General features: G+C 40.7%; 1 protein-coding gene across 2 annotated transcripts in view; it reads right to left on the bottom strand.

Annotated features, from left to right (window-relative positions):
- Window positions 1-19,941, bottom strand: part of STK32B (serine/threonine kinase 32B) — a 275,254-nt gene that overhangs the window by 28,741 nt on the left and 226,572 nt on the right. For both annotated transcript variants that reach the window (XM_050947849.1, XM_050947850.1), the window contains 3 exons: window positions 16,104-16,207; window positions 7,713-7,829; window positions 5,479-5,604 (listed from right to left, as the gene is read on the bottom strand). In XM_050947849.1, coding sequence (XP_050803806.1) covers window positions 5,479-5,604; window positions 7,713-7,829; window positions 16,104-16,207 — 347 coding nt within the window. The remainder of the gene's footprint in view (window positions 1-5,478; window positions 5,605-7,712; window positions 7,830-16,103; window positions 16,208-19,941) is intronic.

Genomic DNA, 19,941 nt, shown 5'->3' with positions numbered 1-19,941 from the left:
CAGCACTGCAACTTTGTGATGTAGACAAGCCCTGGGTTTATTTAGTCTGGAGAAGAGAAGGCTCAGGGGAGACATGATAACAAGTATATAAAAGTCTGTTATAAACTAAAGAAAACGGTGATAAATTGTTCTCCTTATCCCCTGAGGACAGGGCAAGAAGTAATGGACTTAAATTGCAGCAATGGAGATTCAGGGTAGACATTAGGGCAAATTTCCTGTCAGGGTAGTTAAGCATTGGAACAAATTACCTAGGAAGGTTGTGGAATCTCCATCACTGGATGTTTTTAAGAGTAGGTTAGACAAACACCTGTCAAGGATGTTCTAGATAATACTTAGCCATGCCTCTGTGCAGGGGATTGGACTAGATGACCTATTGAGGTCCTTTCCAGACCTAGAATCCTATGATTCTGTGGTGGAAGACCCCTCCTCCCACCATGCCAACAGACACTAAAAGACCTCTATACCCAACCCATCACAGATCCATTGATATAGCTGTTTGTGTTCCCGACGCAAGGGTTAATTTTCTAGGCCAGTTTATTATCCTCCTTCCTACAATGTTCTCTGTTGTTTAATTATTAGTATGATGTGAGTATGGCATACCTACATCTTGAGATACCCTCAAAATATATTTAGCTCAAATATAAGTTCTGCTGGAGTCTGTAGCAATCACTATGTTGCTGTTTTTAATGGATGCCTCTAGATTAGAGCACTTTATAAATGAAATGCATTCTCATTTTTTTCAAATACCACTTTCTTTTTCAAGTGATATAGTTTAGAGACTTGTTCTAGCATTTGAGAAATTTTCTCTGTAATTTTGAAGGCTATGGAAAATCAAAATTACATTTAAATCACCTTCTTGATTGATTCCTCCAACATTCAATACTAAACGAAGAAAATGTCTAAGAGAAATACAGAGCTTGACACTGCCAGCAGATGACTAGAAAGAAGCCCACATGATGGTGAAATAACAGTATAGCCCCTTCTAACATAATGCTTTCAAAACAGGAATACCAAATATATATAGCATGAAATTTCGTGCCCCTTCTCCCCTCCCCGCCTCCACCATGGGCCTTGCGGGAACAAAATCCATTTGTATTGGAAAGTGGCAAGAGTACTGTGGACATGCACATGGAAGTGCTGAGTAAAAGCACCCAGAATAAAGTAACACTACTCTAATAATAAATAGCATCCTCCCCCCGTACCCCCACCATCAAAACACCCACAACCCAAGATGAGTTTTGTAGTGGGCCCCAAAAGTTAACTAAACTGAGTTCTGCCAGAGTCATTGGGAGGATAGGGTAAGGGGAGCAAATTCCAGGGAAAACAGCTTTCCATCAGTCCAGTTCTCTGGTCTTCAGTCAGACAAGATGGAGACATAAAATAGGGTGGTGTTAACACAAAGGCACTGAGACACCTGTTTCTTCACTAGTCTTCCTAATGACCTCATACACATGTTTAGCAGAGTGGAGCGAACCCTGCTATATAAGCAACTAGCCTGAAGCCTCTGGCAAAGCTTTTAACGGAATCTTTAACTAGGTCTGAGAGTACCTGTGTGCAGTTTTACTTCTCTCTTCCTTTAATTGGAGAAGTGTATTTCATTATATTCCCTTGTAACTAATGCGGAAGGGTGTTCTTTTAACCCCTAAACCTAGATTTGGAGTTTCTATTTTGAACTAATTTTTGCTGTTATCTGAATTAGTTACTTCTGGTATAATGGGTTTCCCCTCTGCCTCTTAATGTGTCTCTGTAAATTGAAGAATCATTTTTCTAAGAGTAGCTCCAAATGCCAATGAGAGTTGGTGTTTTAGCTAGGGAAATTGTTTTACTTTTAGTAATGGAGGATTATGATTTTTTTCCCCTTTAAAAATGTTTTGACCTTTGATGGACGGGAATTTTGTATCTCTCTATGGGAAGTCCATATTCAGACAACGTTAGCATTGGAATCATTTTGGATCTAGATGTCTATGATATTGCTTTCTTTTTGGATCTGATCAGAAAAAAACAGGTACAGTGTATGTATGCAATGCCTGCTAGACATAGACAAACCAAACCAAAATACAATAGGATAATGCATCTTTAGATACATTTTTAATGGCAGACACATCAGTGTTTCCAAATAGGATGGAAATAGTAAACAAGAGTCTCTCGTTTCACAGTAAGCATCACCTTCTCTGTAATCAACTACAGTTATGGAGGCGATTCAGTTGTCTGAGAAACAGTACCAAACAATTATCTTCTGCATCTGCCTCTCAAATTACTTTTAAATAACTTGTTCCTGCAACAGACGGTTTGGAAACTTGTTCAGACTCTCTTGAAAACATGACAGATAAGGTGTCCCTAAAAAGATCTGAATTAGGGAGGAACCCCCACCCCTCAGCCCCAAAACCCGGAATCTGCCAAAAATATATTAAACAAGTTAAACAGAAGTAATGAACTGTGGAAAATAAAGAACTAGGGGTGAAATTTTCAAACTTAGGAGTGTGAAATTTTAGGCACCTAAAGTGTTTTGGTGCAAAATTTTGGTCCTGATTCTGTCAATAAGTTCATGAGTAACTTTGAGTTCCATGGGGCTACTCACATCTGCAACGTTATTCATATGCATAAGTATTTACAAGATTGCAGCCTTAGTTAGTGTCTTAATAATATTATAATTATTATAAATATATATATTAAAAAATAAAAATATATAAATAATAAATAATAATAATAATAATAATAGGGCAGATCTCCAGCTGATGTAATTTGTCACTGTTCCACCGAAGTCATAAGCGATACATTTTGTTCATCAAAACTACATCTCCATTGACAAGAAAATTATTATGATTTAACAATTAGATTAAGCTAAATATTGTTATCTGCCCAAATGATAAAAACTGATATATATGAGGATGATTCTGAAGATAATGTATGCAAGATTTTGGTATCTCATTTTGTAATTTCTAACTTTAGGCTGCAGTAACAATAATCATTATGTCAGAATAAGAAACGGCAATTGGACTTAGAGGTGTCCTGTATGGTATGTTACTTGTCCTATTTGAATCCCAAAACGTTTTAGGTTCTTTTTAACCTCAAAAACTCTGGATTTCATCTTTTTTCACATTATGACTGGAAGTGGCTACTTGTAATCAGTGCATCGTTTTAGTAGCTGTGATTAAATAGAGGTATGTATTTTGGATTTATATATAAAAGGTAAAAAAAAAAAAAAGCCAAATATTTCCATTTGCTTTCCTTTTGTATTAGCATGTACCTATGAAGATAATCACATCTATGGTAGTGCATGCTATTAAGGTCAGATAGCATGCATCTGACCCCCTCAAAATTTACTATAAGCTTTTTTACTGGTCCCAATTCCACCCTCATGTAAGCCAATGGACTTGTGCTGCTCACACTAGGGCTGAATTTGACTCAGTGACTTAAAAGTAAGCACTGGTTTAAGAGAATGTTATTTGCAGCATTGAAAATACAAGGAATGGAGGTAATCTTTAGTTTTTGAGTAGCTGAGCTGAACTTCTTGTCAAAAGAATTCACTCCTGCTATGAAGGATCGGTGCAAGGCAAACCCTGCACAGAGACTGCATGAGGATCGGGGCGGAGGGGAACCAGCTGAACGGCTGGAAGGGGTGCCTGTACTCTCCCCTGTGTCACACACATGGCTTTTGTGCTGGCCCTGAAGAGTCCACTTGGGGAGTGAGCCAGGGAGGATCTAGGTGTTGATCAGGGGAGGGTCCATAGGTCCAGTACCTTGCACAACTGGTGTGGAATGACTGTGGCCATTACCCCAGTCCCTAGGCTGGAGCAGAAGCTGTGGGTAGGAGGGAAGGTGTCCTGCACCCTGGCCTGGTTTGGTGAGGATGGAGCTCACCTTCCAACTCTTTTCTGCTGTACCCATATGGAGTCAAAATGTTCTGGCTCAGTGTGTGTGTTGCTAGAGTGAATGTCATCCATCATTTCCTAAAACAGGTTAGATGGGCTGCTTTTCTCCCATCCCCTTCTCAATTTGCTTGACAGTGCTCTTTCAGCTACAAGGGTTATGCTCTTCTAAGCTCATTGCCAGAAGCTGTGCAATGCCCATGCACTGTACACTTTTGCTGAAAAGATGAGGTGTGTGGTTTCTAGTAATAACTCTGAATCAGATGCCAGGAAGTACAGCTAGCATCTCTCCCTAAAGAGAGCAAGAACATTATCTCTGCAATTCACCTAGCTTCATTTGCCTGATTAACCAATACCATCTGTACCTGAAGTACAATATGGTTTGATCATGGTCCCTTCAAAGTTAGTGGGAGCTTTAAAGTTAGTGGGAGCTGGCCCATGTTTTTCAGGTTTGAAAAAAACCTGAACCAACCCCAAATCTGTGACAAGCATATCATTTTGGGGAGATTTTTGCAAGAGTTTTTATGATAGAATGAAGCCTGAGAAACATTTAATCAAATCATTTCTTACTTTTTATTCATTTTCTCACGTGCCCTCATATCAGTAAATCATTTTTGAAAACAGAATCCAACTCTTCAAAAGTGGAAAATTGTCTTCTAGAAAATAAATCATAGAAAGGTAGGGCTGGAAGGGACCTTGAGAGGTCATCGAGTCAAGTCCCCCTATTCTTCAGGAATAGAATATTTTCATATCAGAGGATATTATAAAGACGCAAAGCCCCTTATGTTGCAAGAACTTATGCACATGTGTAGCATTAAGCATGTGAGCAGTCCCCTTACTTCAATCAAACTGCTCATGTGTTTAAAGTTAAGTACACGTGTGTTTGAGGGATCAGACCTAAAATTGGCTACCCTCTGTTCCGACCGAGAGCCATTTTTATTTGAAAGAAAATATAAAGTGAACCAAGTTTAATTATTTTTTTGTCATAGAAGGAACCACCAGACCTCCTATACATCACAGGCCACTGACATCACCCAGCACTCACACACTAAACCCAACAACTTCACTTAGATCCGCAGTCCACAGGAGACTAAACTATTGTGTGCCATAGACAGAGAACAGGAGGGGCCAAGGTGTACCACTGCCTCAGGTACCTGCAATGGCAGGCAGAAAAATGATTAACTGAGATATACCCAGATAATCCTGGCAAGTGAACCACATCCACACACTGCAGAGGAAGGAAAAAAACCCAAAGTCACTGCCAATGTGACTTGGCAGAAAATTCTTTCCTGAACCTACATATGGTGATCAGTTTGACCTACAGCATGTGAGCAAGAACCAGCCAGCCAAGCACCTGAGAGGGAGAATGCTCAGTGCCACCTCACAGCACAGGCCCCACCAACCATTGCCCAATAACCTAATGCAAATTTTGCTCTCTGTTATGGTAGGGTGAATGAGAGCAGAATTTAATTTAGTGTATACATCAGGATGAAAACACTGAAACATCCTTGGAGAAATAAATGCAAATGTCTATTAGTAAACAGTTAAAATGACAGCGATAATTGGATAGGGGATTTGCAAATTTAGATCATCTAGACTATTGACTCACATTCGGAACAAAGCCTGGTGTCACAGCTTTCTCCAGGACAGCATCCCAGTTGATATCAGCTAAGTACGGAGAGCTCTGAATGTCTGCAAGGCTTGAAAGGCGGCACTCGGGGTCCTTAGTGAGGAGCTGTGATCGAAACAATGCATTTTCTAAGACACTGTATGCCATAAAGATTTCAAGAAGGGTAAATGCATCTTACTGATGTGGATAATAGGATTTTTAATTAGGAAAAGCTTGGAGAACCATCTCATACTTCTTACAAGTCCCAATATTTAAAAAAAAATAATTTATGTGATGATCTGAATACATTTTCCAGACCTGCAGAATAGCTCTGTGTAGCTCGAAAGCTTGTCTCTCTCACCAAAAGAAATGGGTCCAGCACAAGATATTACCTTACCCAGCTTGTCTCTCCAATATCCTCAGACCAACATGGCTACAATAACATGGCATATAACATTAAGGTAATGTAATTACCATCTGAGGGCTGTTCAGTGACCTATAGAATATGAAATGAGTTAGTAGCACTAGTCCATTTACTAGTGGACAAGAGTCCAAGTGATTAAAAAAAACAACTTCCCATCATAATTTGACACTATCTTACATGTATTTTTTCAGTTCATCATCATATGTTTTTGCTGTGAGCTCCCTGACAACAGTGAAAATTGATCATCTCATTGCTCCATATAACAAAAACCAGATCTCTCATTCCACCAAATGTAAATCTGAAATTTATCTACAGTGCTCCAGTGGTACATTTAAAAACACTTCCTGCTTAGGGCTGCCAGGTGTCCGGTTTTCAACTAGAACACGTGGTCAAAAAGGGATCCTGACGGCTCAAGTCAGCACCGCTGACTGGTCCATTAAAAGACCAGTTGGCGGGGCTGGCAGGCTCCCTACCTGGCTCTGCGTAGCTCCCCGGAAGCAGCGACATGTCCCTCAGTTCCTAGGCAGAGAGACAGCCAGGGAGGCTCTGCACGCTGACCCTGCCTCGAGTGCCGGCTCCGCAGCTCCCATTGGCCGGGGTTCCAGGCCAATGGAAGCTGCAGAGGCAGCGCACAGAGCTGAGGAACATGTCACTACTTCTGGGTAGCTGTCCAAGGTTAGCATCATCCAGATCCCGTACCACACTCCAAACCCCAACCCCCTGCCATAGCTCAGAATCCCCTTCCATACTCTGAACCTCTCGGCCCCACCCCAGAGCTCACTCCTGCACCCCAAACCTCTCATCCATGGCCCCACCACAGAGACCTCACCCCTTCTCACATCCCAACCCCCTGCCTCAGCCCAGAGCCCCCTCCCATACTCTGAAACCCTTGGCCCTGGCCCCCAGCCCGGAGCCCTCTCCTACACCCCAAGCGCCTCTGACTCAGCCCCACTCTAGAGCCTGCACCCCCAGCTGGAGCCCTCACCACCTCCTGCTCCTCAACCCTCTGCCCCAGCCTGGTGAAAATGAGCAAGTGGGTGAGGGAGAGCAAGCGACAGAGGGAGGGGGGATGCAGTGAGCAGGGGTGGGGCCTCAGGGAAGGGAAGGGGCTGGAGGCAGGACAAGGGTGTTCAGTTTTGTGTGATAAAAAGTTGGCAACTCTATCCTGCTCAAAGATATACCTTGCAGTGTAACTTGAAGATGAAGAAATCTGGGCTCAGGTGGACTGACGGAGGAAAGCAAGTTTCAGTGTCATGGGACTTCATGGAGAATGTCCAGCCTGTGGCTTCTGGTCACTTATAGCTAGGAGGCTCCAGCCTGAGAACCTTTGCTGCTTCAATTATGGGAGCATGGCATAAGGAGAGAGGCAGTTCCTAGGTTTCTAGGTAACTTTGCTGGCAATCTCAGCAGAGAGGCAAAGGACTGAATGGAAATGGAGAATGTGGTGCCCCCAAACTAGGGCTGAGGCAAGAACAGGGCAACACAGGAGGTGCCACTCCTGGATCTGTGGAAAATAGACGCCCTTGGTCTCTAGGCCTGTTTCAGGAATAATCAAATTCCTTATAAAAACATAATTTAAAAGATAAATTGAACTGTTTTTTCAGACCAGTATGATGATGATAATAAACCAACTTCATAGGAGACAATGCAGCATCTCTGCTGTTCAGGAAAGGCCAAAGAAAGGCACCTTTCCCTCTATCCATGAGATTAAAACAACCTGATACATGTATGAGCTGTATCTTGCTTCTATGATATCCACTGGATTATTTGGGGGAGAAGGCGAGTGCAAATAGCACTTGTACTGTCTTACCTTTTTCAGCAATGCTATCATGCCCTTGCACCATGTGGATGAGTAATGAACTCTTTCTATCTTGAACATGTTGAGGACCTCATCAATTGGAGTGGCTGAATGAATTTCGTATGGCCTCTGTGGTGAAGTTAAAATAATATTAATGTAAAATCAATAAGGAAGGTTATAAACAGAGCATACAAAATCTTTGTATTCCTGACCTCAGTATTGCTTACACTGGAAAACAGTGTTTCTCTAAACATACAAGACTTACAATATCTTAAAGGCTAACCCTTCTCATATGCGTGCATTTCTTTGGTACTAATGAATTTAAATACACAGTAATCTAAATATTTTTTTCTTTTTATTTTGTAATATTTATAGCAGTGGGAAAGCTTTCAAGGTCAGTTCAAATTAGATTTATGAATATTTTTGTCTCTGGAGCCATCTGTGTGATGTGTAGGTTATTTTATTATTAATTGTTATTATTTATTATTACAGATGAACCTGGAGACCACAACAGAGATCAGGGCACCACTGTGCTTGGTGCTGTATTTACACTTAGTAATAGATAGTCCCTTTGCCCAAAAGTTTACAGTCTAAACAGAGAAGAAAAAGAAAGGAAGAATCATCATCTTCATTTTACAACTGAGCAATGGAGAAAGAGATTAAATGACTTGCCAAAGATAACATGAGAAGTCTGTGTCAGAGCAAAAATATAAAAGCAGATCCTCTATATCCCAGTCCAGTCCAGGGACTTAATCTCAAGGCCATCCATATTCCCCATGCCCTAGTGGGTAAGTGGTGAATTTAAGCTTGTTTGTTTAGGCAGCTACTGGGCATATTTGCAGTCATGCTTCCCTCTGCACCTGCCAATCTTACAAAACAATTTGGTTTTGAAGCTTATTACATTGCTCCAACCTCCATCACATTTTAAGGTATTGTGAAAAACGCTGATGCTGATGTTCTTTGGTTAATTTGAACAGTCCAAGACCTTCAAGACATGGTCATTTTGGCCTGATCTTTTGAGGTTCTAGGCACCTGCAGTGCCCATGTTTTTCAATAGGAAGTGTGGCTGCTTAGTCCCTCGAGAATCAAGTCACTAGTGATTTGCCCCATGCAGAGGATGAGAAAGGGAGAATGGGAGAATTATAGTTTTGCATGTATATGGCATTTCCCCCCAAGGATCTCAAAGCACTCTGGAAACCTCATTTAAGCCTCACAGTGCACATTGAAAGTCAGTGGCCAAGTCAGGGATAGAGTGCAGGAATTCTGACTCCTAAATTCTGTTCTGCTCTCTGTTGAGGACACAACTTTAGGAGGCTGTGAAAACTGCTTTTTTACCCTCTATAAGCTGCAAGGATGGTACAATATTTTAACTTGAGCATACTTGGAGTTTACAGGAGTGACACAACTAGACTATAAAAGGAATTTAAATCTGCCCAGAATGAATAGGAAGTTTTTGATAGACGAAGAAACCTTTTTACACCTTCTAGATCAAACCAGGCAAAAGCAATGGAAAGAAACTGTTTCCAAACTGACAGGTTTCAGAGGGATAGTCGTGTTAGCATGTATCAGCAAAAACAATGAGGAGTCCTTGTGGTACCTTAGAGAGTAACAAAGGTATTTGGGCATAAGATTTTCTGGGCTATAACCCAGTTCATCAGATGCATGGAGTGGAAAATACAGTAGGCAGGTATAGATATACAGCACATGAAAAGATGGGAGTTGCCTTACCAAGTGGGGGGTCAGTGCTAATGAGGCCAGTTCAGTTAGGGTGGATGTGGCCCATTCCCAACAGTTGACAAGAAGGGGTGAATATCAACAGAGGGAAAACTTTTTTTTGTAGTGACCCAGCCACTCCCATTCTTTATTTAGGCCTAATTTGATGGTGGCAAGTTTGCAAATTAATTCCAGTTCTGCAGTTTCTCACAGAAGTCTGTTTTTGACTTTTTTTTGTTGAAGAATGGCCACTTTTAAGTCTATTATTGAGTGTCCAGTGAGACTGAAGTGCTCTTCTACTGGTTTTTGAATGTTACAATTCTTGATGTCCGATTTGTGTCCATTTATTCTTTTGCGCAGAGACTGCACGGTTAGGTCAATGTACATGGCAGAGGGGCATTGCTGGCACATGATGGCATATATCACATTGGTAGATGTGCAGGTGAACGACCCCCTAACGGTGTGGCTGATGTGGTTGGGTCCTATGATGGTGTTCCTTGAAAAGATATGTAGACAGAGCTGGCAACATGGTTTGTTGCAGGGACTGGTTCCTGGGTTAATGTTCTTGTTGTGTGGTGTGAAGTTGTTAGTGAGTATTTACTTCAGGTTGGGAGGCTGTCTGTAAGTGAGGACTCGCCTGTCTCCCAAGGTCTGTGAGAGTGAGGGATCGTCCTTCAGGATAGGTTGTAGATCCTTGATGGTGCGCTGGAAAGATTTTAGTTGGGGGTTGTAGATGATGACTAGTGGCATTCTGTTCTCCAATCCTTCAGACAGAGAAACACCTACAGGATCTCTATCAAGTATTCTTAAAACTACAATATCCACCTGGGGAAATGAAGAAACAGATTGACAGAGCCAGAAGAGTATCCAGAAGTCACCTACTACAGAACAGGTCAAACAAACAAAGTAACAGAACGCCACTAGCCACCACCTACTTGGTAAGGCATCCCACTTGGTAAGGCAACTCCCATCTTTTCATGTCCTGTATATTTATACCTGCCTATTGTATTTTCCACTACATGTATCTGATGAAGTGGGTTATAGCCCACAAAAGCTTATGCCCAAATAAATTTGTCAGTCTCTAAGGTGCCACAAGGACTCCTCATTGTTTTTTCCAAATTGAATTACACTCACTTCAGTCACAAAGCCTGATGAACTATTACAAGCAGAGATTCTAGTCTGGGCATGAAAGAATACCCCGTTACAGAAAACTTAATTGTATCCCAGTTGGTGGCCAATGGCAGAGCGCTTAAATAAGACTAAGCTTTCAGATGTGCAGTTAAAATGAGAGATGGCAGGTGCCAAGGGTAGATGCAATCCTGATGGCACCTTTGACTGCTCAGAACTCAACCTGGCTATACACAACTGAAGCCTAATAAGGCTTCTGGCCTATATAGTATCCACAATGAGCTAATCAATCACTTTGGACCAATCACCAAAAGCTAGCTGCTTCAGTTTCTGATTTGTTGTACTCAGAATTGCACCATCCCAAAAGCCTGCTGCCAAGCAAAGGCCATAGTTCCCAACCCAAGGAAACCCCTGACAGAACCAAATAGCTGCCAGCCAATTTCTCTGCTGCGTGTTACCTATAAATTGAAGTATGCAGTGTTGTAGCTGTGTTGGTCCCAGGATATTAGAGAGACAAGGTAGGTGAATAATACCTTTTATTAGACCAATTCTGTTGATGAGACAAGCTTCCAAGCTAACACAGAGCTCTTCTTCAGGTCCTGTGTAAGCTCAAAAGATTGTCTTCTTCACCAACAGAAGTTGGTCCAATAAAAGCTATTACCCTCATTCCCCTTGTCTCTATAAAGTGATGGAAAGATGGATTCTGATGCAGATTAATGAAGTAGTTGAACCTCAGCTGCCTCACATTCTGGCTGGATTTAGAAGGGGACAATGCATCCAAGATCAAACACTTCATCTCACTGACATAAAAGATGCATTTGAGTCAGGAAAAAAAGTTGGTGTAATCCTTATTAATCTAATGGCAGCCTACAACAATGTGCAGCCCATCAGTCTGACTGCCAAGCTGCTGAAAGTTATTCCATGTAAGGCAATAGTGCAATTCATCCAGGAAATGATTACCAGCCAAAGTTCCATCCTGCAAGAGAGGGAGAAATTCAGTCGCCATAAACATCTCCACAATGGCCTTCCACAAGAGCCAGTCTTGGCTCTGCTTTTGTTCAATATACACAGATACAGCCTTTCTGAAACCCAGGCAGAGAAGTATGCATATGCTGATTACTTCTGTGTTGCTGGAAATGACTTCTACATGTTTGAAGGGAATCTTAGGCAAGACAGGATACTTTGACCAATTACTTCCAGCAATGGAGACTAATTCTCAATGAAACCAAGACAACAGTAACTGCTTTCCATCTAAACAATCATCTTGCTAACCAATCATCTTGACTTGTGTCCAAGGATAGCCATAGCCATTCCATCCAGTTGTCACAAAATTGGGAGTAAAACTTGACCACAGCCAGACATACTGTCTCAGCTGGAACACTTGAAAAGGAAGATCTCTTCCTGTACTGCCATGATATGGAAACTTTCAGGGAGCAGAACCTTTGGTCCTTGAAACATCTGTGTTGGCCTAGTGTTTGTTCTAGCTGAATGCTGTTCTGAGATCTGGAGGTGCAGCTGCCACATTCAACTTCTTGTCACAGCTGAATCCAGCAACTCATATTATTAACGGCTGCTTGAAGTATACACCAGCCTGCAGTCTGCATATGCTAGCACACATAGTTCTGCTAGGCCTTTGTTGAGATATCATTACTGTTAAGTCTGCCTGGAGAATTGTGACAGATGAAACCAATCTAGCCTATACTCGATGAGGACCCCATCCTGAAAGAAACCTTTCCTGAATCCCTCTTCTGGCCTTTCAAGAACCCTCTAACCTCTCCACAGATCAGGATACACCAACTCAAAGCGGTTCCAGACCCTGCCAGAACAACAGACGCAAAACCTGCAGACAGATCTCCGCTGTTACAATGATCAACACCCACCTCGACAACACACCTTTCAAGATCCATGGGTCCTACACAGCCCTATCACAACATGTAATGTACGTCATCAAGTGCACTAAATGCCCCAATAGCAACTATGCAGGTGAAACCAGACAATCTACGCTCTCAAAAGAACTCATACAGGAAAAAAGATAAAAGATAAAACATCACATCACCTGTGGGTGAACAATTTTCACAAATTGCTTATTCTATATCTGACCTATCAGTCTTCATCCTCAAAGGGAACCTGCACAACACTTTCAAAAGATGAGCCTGGGAGCTTAAATTCATAACTTTACTAGATGCTAAAAATGATGGACCGAACAAAGTCATTGTAGTTACAGCTTATTATAACAACCTGTAACCCACTAACAACCTCTCCAGCAGTTTCTCTCCTCCCTATGACTGGAGGGGTGTCAACGGGCCACTACACCTTGAATGGTCCCTTGAAATATGTGTTAACTACTTATGCTAAACACTCTGTTCCACCTTGTATTTAGCAGAAACTGAATTAGTTTCCCAGACCTGAAGAAGAGCTCTGTGTAAACTGGAAAGCTTGTCTTTTTCACCAACAGAAGTTGGTCGAATAAAAGATATTACCTCACCCACCTGTCTCTCTAATATCCTGGGACTAACACAGCTACAACACTACTACATACTCTTTCATCTATGACTGACTGATGCCCCATTCTCAGACAGGGAACAATAAACAGCACCAGCTTGAAGGTCTGTTCGTATTCAGGGGAGGAATCCCACTCCTGTGGTCTGGAATTGACACCATGGCTCATCTCTTGATACCCTTTGCTATGGCAGCTCACACACTCTTGAACAACTACTGCCCCTTTATTGTGCATGGATGATCAATGCCACCAGGAAGCCCAAAATTATGTCCTCTCAGAGTGAAAGCATCAGTGGGAAAAAGAGTCTAACACACTAAGTAAATTCATGAGTCCATCACTGCACCTGCCTCTTTGTCCACTTGATCACAAATCTTGGACAAGCCTCAGAGGCTACTCTCAGGCTTGACCAGAGTTGCTGCAACCATGCACTGGTTTTCTTCCACACTGTGACTGTGGGGCACCGTCACAGACAATAACTCATTTGATGGAAGAGTGCCCAATCCGACCTCTGGAGAGTGGTCTACAACACACAGCCTGCCTTGATACAGAGGCCATGCTCTGGTAACAGAGCCTGGACACTGAGCTCTGATGTGGCATCTGAGAGGGAGACACAAGAGTGGGCAGACTTATACCATGGCTACCCTAATGCATAGTTTTAATTTCCCGGGGGGTTTACATCTTGCAATGATTTACAAGTTAGCTTCTCTTTTTTGGTAGGTCTTTTAACTGGCTAACTATCTAACTGTGTCTGCTGTGCTGTGTGAATGGACAGACTACACTGGGAGATTATGCAATACACTGGAAGGGAGCAATGGACTGAGCAGGCTAGTACAAATTCCAAACTGCTATGGTAGCTATTGCCCCGTTTCCAATAACGTGCTGTTTTGGCTGACTGGTATCGTACAGTACAGTGCAACAAAAACAGCTGTGAAAATTATGACCCTCCCCCTTGCACAAGATTAGTTCTATCTAACAAGGGTAGAGGCAAACAAGAACAAAAAGTCAGCACAAACAAAAAGCAATTTATTGTTTAATGTAACTTATCTTGATCTCCATCAGACCATTTTGTAGGTTACCCATATTCTATCACCAGTTCCAGAGTGAGAAATGATCTAACTATTCGGTCACACAACAGCAGATTTAGGCCTCCCTCAGCCTTTCTTCTTTTTCCCATTGGTGGTTTTGTGGTTCTTCCACCTACTGTGGGATTCCTGCAGCTTCCTCTGAAGCATCTGATGCTAGCCATTGTGAGAGACAGGACTAGAAAGAACACAGCTGTGATCCAATATAGCCATTCCTTTGCTCCTATGGAAATGAGCCATACATGCTCTTGCAGCTGAGCTGAGTGTTGTGGGAGCACAGAAGAGAATTGGGCTGGCTGCCTGATCTTGCAGCCCTTTATAAGCCCTGCTTCCTCACAGGGGGCCACTACAGTGGCAGGTGGGGGTTTTGAAGTGTGTGATTTTAATGTGTAGTAGCATAGGTAGGGTTGAGTACATTTCCTCACCTCTACTACTCCTTCTCTTGTGCTTTGTGCTCCTTTGGTTGGGCCTTGTCTAGATTAGTAAAAATGGTGTTTACAATTTAGAAAAACAAGCACTTTTTCCATACTCTAGACAAGGCCATGGACTAGTCTGTCCCCACAATGACAGCCTGCTCCATAAGCAACAAATCCTGCTCAATAGGGCAGAAATGCCTGGCTGGGTCATGAGATGGATGGTGGTGTTTTTATTTTAACATGGTTTTGAAATTCAGCCTCTGTTCCAGCCTTGTTTTGTCTCTATAAGAGAAAATCATTCTGGGAAGATTGTGCTGAGCTTGGCAGATAGATAACTACATAATGATTAAAATAATTAGCAACTCTGTGATCAGGGCTGGAACTCTACATCCTCTGTTGTGCACTCCATCACAATGTTCTCTTCCTGAGAACTCCTCTGTCAACAGACTACTGTTAAAGCAGTATGGTGTTATTTCATTGGTTTTTAATCTAAGTAGAGCTAGTAGCAGTGCTTTTTACTAAGGTTGCCTGACACTTCCCATTATGATACCCTGTTTTTCAGTTGCGCATGACTTTGCCAACCTGTAAACATTTGGGCTAAAATGTACATGCCATCCTTGTCTGCTTTCTCTAATTAGAATTTGACTTCTGTAGGTCAGGGATTGTTTTATACATGTTTTTATACCATGCTTGGCATGATGGGGAGCTGATCTCTGTTGGGGCTTCTTGGTGTTTGTTTAGTAATACAAATAGTAATTATGCCTTTTCTAGAGAATGTCTACCATGTATGGTGACCACCACGCAGCAAAGAGTTCTAAAATCCTCTTCCCCCCCTAAACCTCCAAAAAGGAATGAAATATAAAATGAAACACTTAAGCCACAAGTAACTGCACAGAAATTTTATTTAAAGTGCTATCTTCCATGGGAAATGGTAAATAAATATTTAACACTATCAGGTTTTATTCCTTTGGAACCAAAATGGAATGGAATTTTTCCATTATCTTCTGTGAAACTCAACCATGCTTAGGAAGATTTTTCATCAAGCTCATTCACATACTTGATTAGATAAGTAATGAGTGTTCTGGCAGAGAAGCCTCTCCTGTGGTTGGTCCAAACATCTTGGCATATTATATGAACTCTTCTAAGGAATTGCTCAAGAGAGCAAAAATATAATGAAACCCCATAATGCTTAACTTATATATCGAAAAGATTTAATTGTTTCCAATTTGGTATATTCATATATCCAGGACTCAATCCTGCCGCCCTTACTTATGTGAGCAGTCCTGTGAGCAAAGCCTGCAGGAGAAGCCCTTAATGTTTCATTTGAACACACCATGTAATTTACGTCCTTTTTTGGTGAACTGCCATGAAATAATTACTAGTGCTGGGTGAAAGCTTCATAACAGAATGTAAAACTGGGAAGTTACCCCCAGTTGGAGGGTGCACTAGAAACCCAAATCTCATTCATGCCAAACTTAGTTAAGCAAAATAAGTCAGACACTCTGCAAACATTTCAACTACTGTCAGGAAAACTTTAAATAAAACCAAAACCAAACACTCTTACCCAACCCCGCAGCAATTCATATGCTGTAATTCCTAGTGACCACCAGTCTACTGGGTATGAATATCCTGGACCTCCGTCCATAAAGGCCTGGAACACTTCTGGAGCTAAAATAAATAAATCAAATCTAATGAAGTGCATTGTACTTTAAAGTTAAATGGTAGCTTGTTAATAACATTTGCATTTGAATAAAAAGGAACGAGTGTGAAGTTAGGTGAAAGTAATCACCCAATCTGCATTCAGAGATACACAGAACTGTTTTCAGGAGTGTACGAAAATTCCTAGTTTAATTAGAAATATGAGGTTCTGCATGCCCAACTGCACTGTTTGGTGTTCAAACATGAAAAGAGAGATGGTCAAGAGTATACAACATTCAGGCTTTAGTCCTTCCTCCAAATATATAGTCCTCCATCTTCAAATACTTCCTGTAAGTAGAGTTCTCTAAGTTCCTAGACATTACCCTATACCAGGGATAGGCAACCTATGGTACGCGTGCTGAAGGCGGCACGTAAGCTGATTTTCAGTGGCACTCACACTGCCAGGGTCCTGGCCACAGGTCCAGGGGGCTCTGCATTTTAATTGAATTTTAAATGAAGCTTCTTAAACATTTAAAAAACTTGTTTAATTTACATACAACAATAGTTTAGTTATATATTATAGACTTATAGAAAGAGACCTTCTAAAAATGTTACAATGTATTATTGGCACGCGAAACCTTAAATTAGAGTGAATAAATGAAGACTCGGCACACCACTTCTGAAAGGTTGCCAACCCCTGCCCTATACATAAGTAAACTATATTATAACAACCGCCATTGGGAAGATATATATTGTAGCATGCCTAGCTCAGAATGCAGATATTCTACTGTACTCAGCGTAAGTAAGGCAAAATATTATCAGTTATTTTGAAAATACCCAATTGTGCATTGAAATCACCATTCAATTTTAAAAAGAATACAAGGAAAAGATATATTCATTATTTATTAAATGTTTCTAGATACATAGAGGCAAGTGCATTACTGAAGTGGGGGAACCATACATGAAATGTGTTTGTTACTTAATGCCTGGAAGATTAAAATTAATAAATGAACTTTGCGAGCCAAATTCAACTCTAGTGTATTCAAATTCAACACTTAAATTAATGGAGTAAATGCTTTCTAAATACAGGAATGAATTTGGCCTTTGAATACAGACAACTGGTAGAAACAACTGCAACTTTAATGACTGGACTATGACCACTAGACTCATTTCACATAGGTCATTCGACATCTGTCATGTAGAATCAACTTTTGGTCACTACTGACTTGAGATGGATTGGAACTGGTAACCAAAAGGTGAAAGGCTTTATAATTCTTTTCCAACTCCCTGAATCAGTCATTCCCCCAGTACTGAAATGGATATAAACCTCCTGCCTTGGAGTTTAAACCAATCTCTAAGAATTAAAGATTAAGATGAAAACTTCCTAGGGAATATTTGGCCACTGTTAGAGACTGGATATTGGACTTGTTGGACCGTGACTCTGATCCAGTATGGCAATTCATATGTTTCAACACAGAGTTAAAAATCTGGAGAGGCTTTATCATCTATGTTGTTATCTTCCAGGCAAAATGTTTATTAGGATTTTTCTAGGCCATCCATTTTATATTTGAAATTCATATATTGAAATTTATATATGAAATCGGGATTGTTTGGGTTTGTGATTAAAATAAATTAGAGTCAACCAAATTTGTAGGAGTTGAAATATAACTAAATATCTTGGGAAATATGAAGTTCCCCAACTGATTTCAATTTCAGTGTTGAACAAACTCAAATGCAAAGACAGTCACTTTGACTGTATTGCCACAGAGGGTTAATTTAGTGGTTATTTTATTTATTCGATCTAGAAAATAATACAAGACTCAAATCTGAAACTCATGTATCATACATCCAAAATTCTATATTAGGATGAAATTAAGTTAATTGTTTTTTAAATTAAATATAAATCCAGATACTAATACAAAATCTGACCTGATTTGAGATATACTATTTATGAAGTGATAAATGCCATAGAAATAGCTTGCCCACTAAAAATGCCTTTGATCTTTTCAAAATCAGACATATTATTAGTTAACTTTAGTAAGAGAAAAAATCCTCTAAATAAAAGATCTGTAGAATCTTTTGAAAACCACAGACAACTAAGGTAAGATATGAAATGAAAAGGTAGTCATGCTTTTCTAATTTGTTCACAGTATAATGTCAGTAAACTCTGTGATAACACCACATTCCTTGGATATTTTCTAAACAATGGTATCGCCAAGCTGAACCATGATGCTAGATTGCAATTACCAGGTGAGTTCTTCCATGGCTGATACTGAGACTAATATACTACATTACCATCTCATCACTTACAATCGCACACTAATGTGAATCTGGTATTAAATGATCTATCCTCTAGTCTAGTCACAACTAATTCAGAGTGGCAGCCAGGGGTTTGACTATCTCACTTAGGGAATCCGCTTTAACTAAATAAAAGGAGTTCCTTATGGAGAAGTATGTGACTTTTGGATCATTTCCTGGAGCATCCTGGAGACCTGGATTAAAACTCCCTTAAGTGATGAATTCAGAAAGTCCATAAACCTATTATTCACATCTTAAGCTGTATTTACATATAGAGCAGTTCTTTATGAAATATACAACTGGAATATAATAGCTTGTTTTTCTTACACATGAGTCATAATTGTCCCTCATTCATATTTTAGGACAATTTAAAAATTATTGAGCTGAAAGCCTGTGAAGAAAGCTTGCTTGCTATATAGGCATATTATTACTCTGTTGTATGGTGTAGTATGACCCTCATTATTTAATTCATAGCTGCACTGTTGCAATATGGTGAGGGGCTCCTCTTTCATTTCTGTGGGGTAGCATTGAAAGTGCTTCATTGATGTAATGTTTAGAGTTGTGTGAGAGGGTTGTAACATTGCCAGACCGCTACAGCTGGGTTTTTCTAATTCAGTGCCTGGGTTATTTATTTTATTTGTTATGTCTGAGAGCTGCAGTGAACAATGTCACCTCATCCTCAAATTAGGTTGATCAGCAGGATGTACTTCAAGTTTCAGCACTGAGCCAACTGTTTGTTTGGTTTTGAGGTCTATTTAAAGGTGCTCTGTTTTCCCACCTTAAGCTGGTGACAGTGTCTTCAGATCAGAAAATGAACATTTAGGCTCCTGTTTTCTAAAGCAGATAAGCAGCTTTTCTCTGCTTTAATGGTATTTATTTTCCTTCCAGAGCAACTCTCTGTAGTCCAGCGGCTTGAGTGATAGTTTTAGGATTTAAGCGCTTGCTCTACCAGATGAGAAGAGCCTGAATGAGTTAAGGTGTTGCATCAATTATGGTAGGTTATGTGGTACCTTATATGGCCCTATTGAAGCCAATGGAAGTTTTGCCATTGACATCCACGGCACCAGGATTTCACCCCCTTGGGCCCTGATTCAGCAAAGCACTTAAGCATATGCTTAAAATAATGTGTTTAAGTCTCAGAATGTGGTTAAAATTAAGCATGTGCCTAAATGCTTTTCTGAATTGGGATCTTAGGTCCACAGGATACCACTAGATCTTTATTGCAAAGCTCTGTGATTCGGCAATATTGGTGCACTTCAGGGCCTGACAACAACCTCCTTGCTGAATTTTGGACCCATAAGAGGATGCCATCCTGAAAAGGAGGGGCGGATCCTACATATGATCTGCATTTGCATTACAAGAGCTTTGAATTGGGGTGTATGAAATAATGAAAAGAGACTATTCTGTGGAGGCCAAATTCTGAGTACAAACTGTTTGGGATAAAAACGAGTAAAGAGTCTGCAGTG

Source organism: Gopherus flavomarginatus, chromosome 3 (assembly GCF_025201925.1).
Source record: "Gopherus flavomarginatus isolate rGopFla2 chromosome 3, rGopFla2.mat.asm, whole genome shotgun sequence".
NCBI lineage: Eukaryota > Metazoa > Chordata > Testudines > Testudinidae > Gopherus > Gopherus flavomarginatus.
Note: the sequence above shows the minus strand (reverse complement) of the source record. Positions and strands in the feature narration are given on the sequence as shown.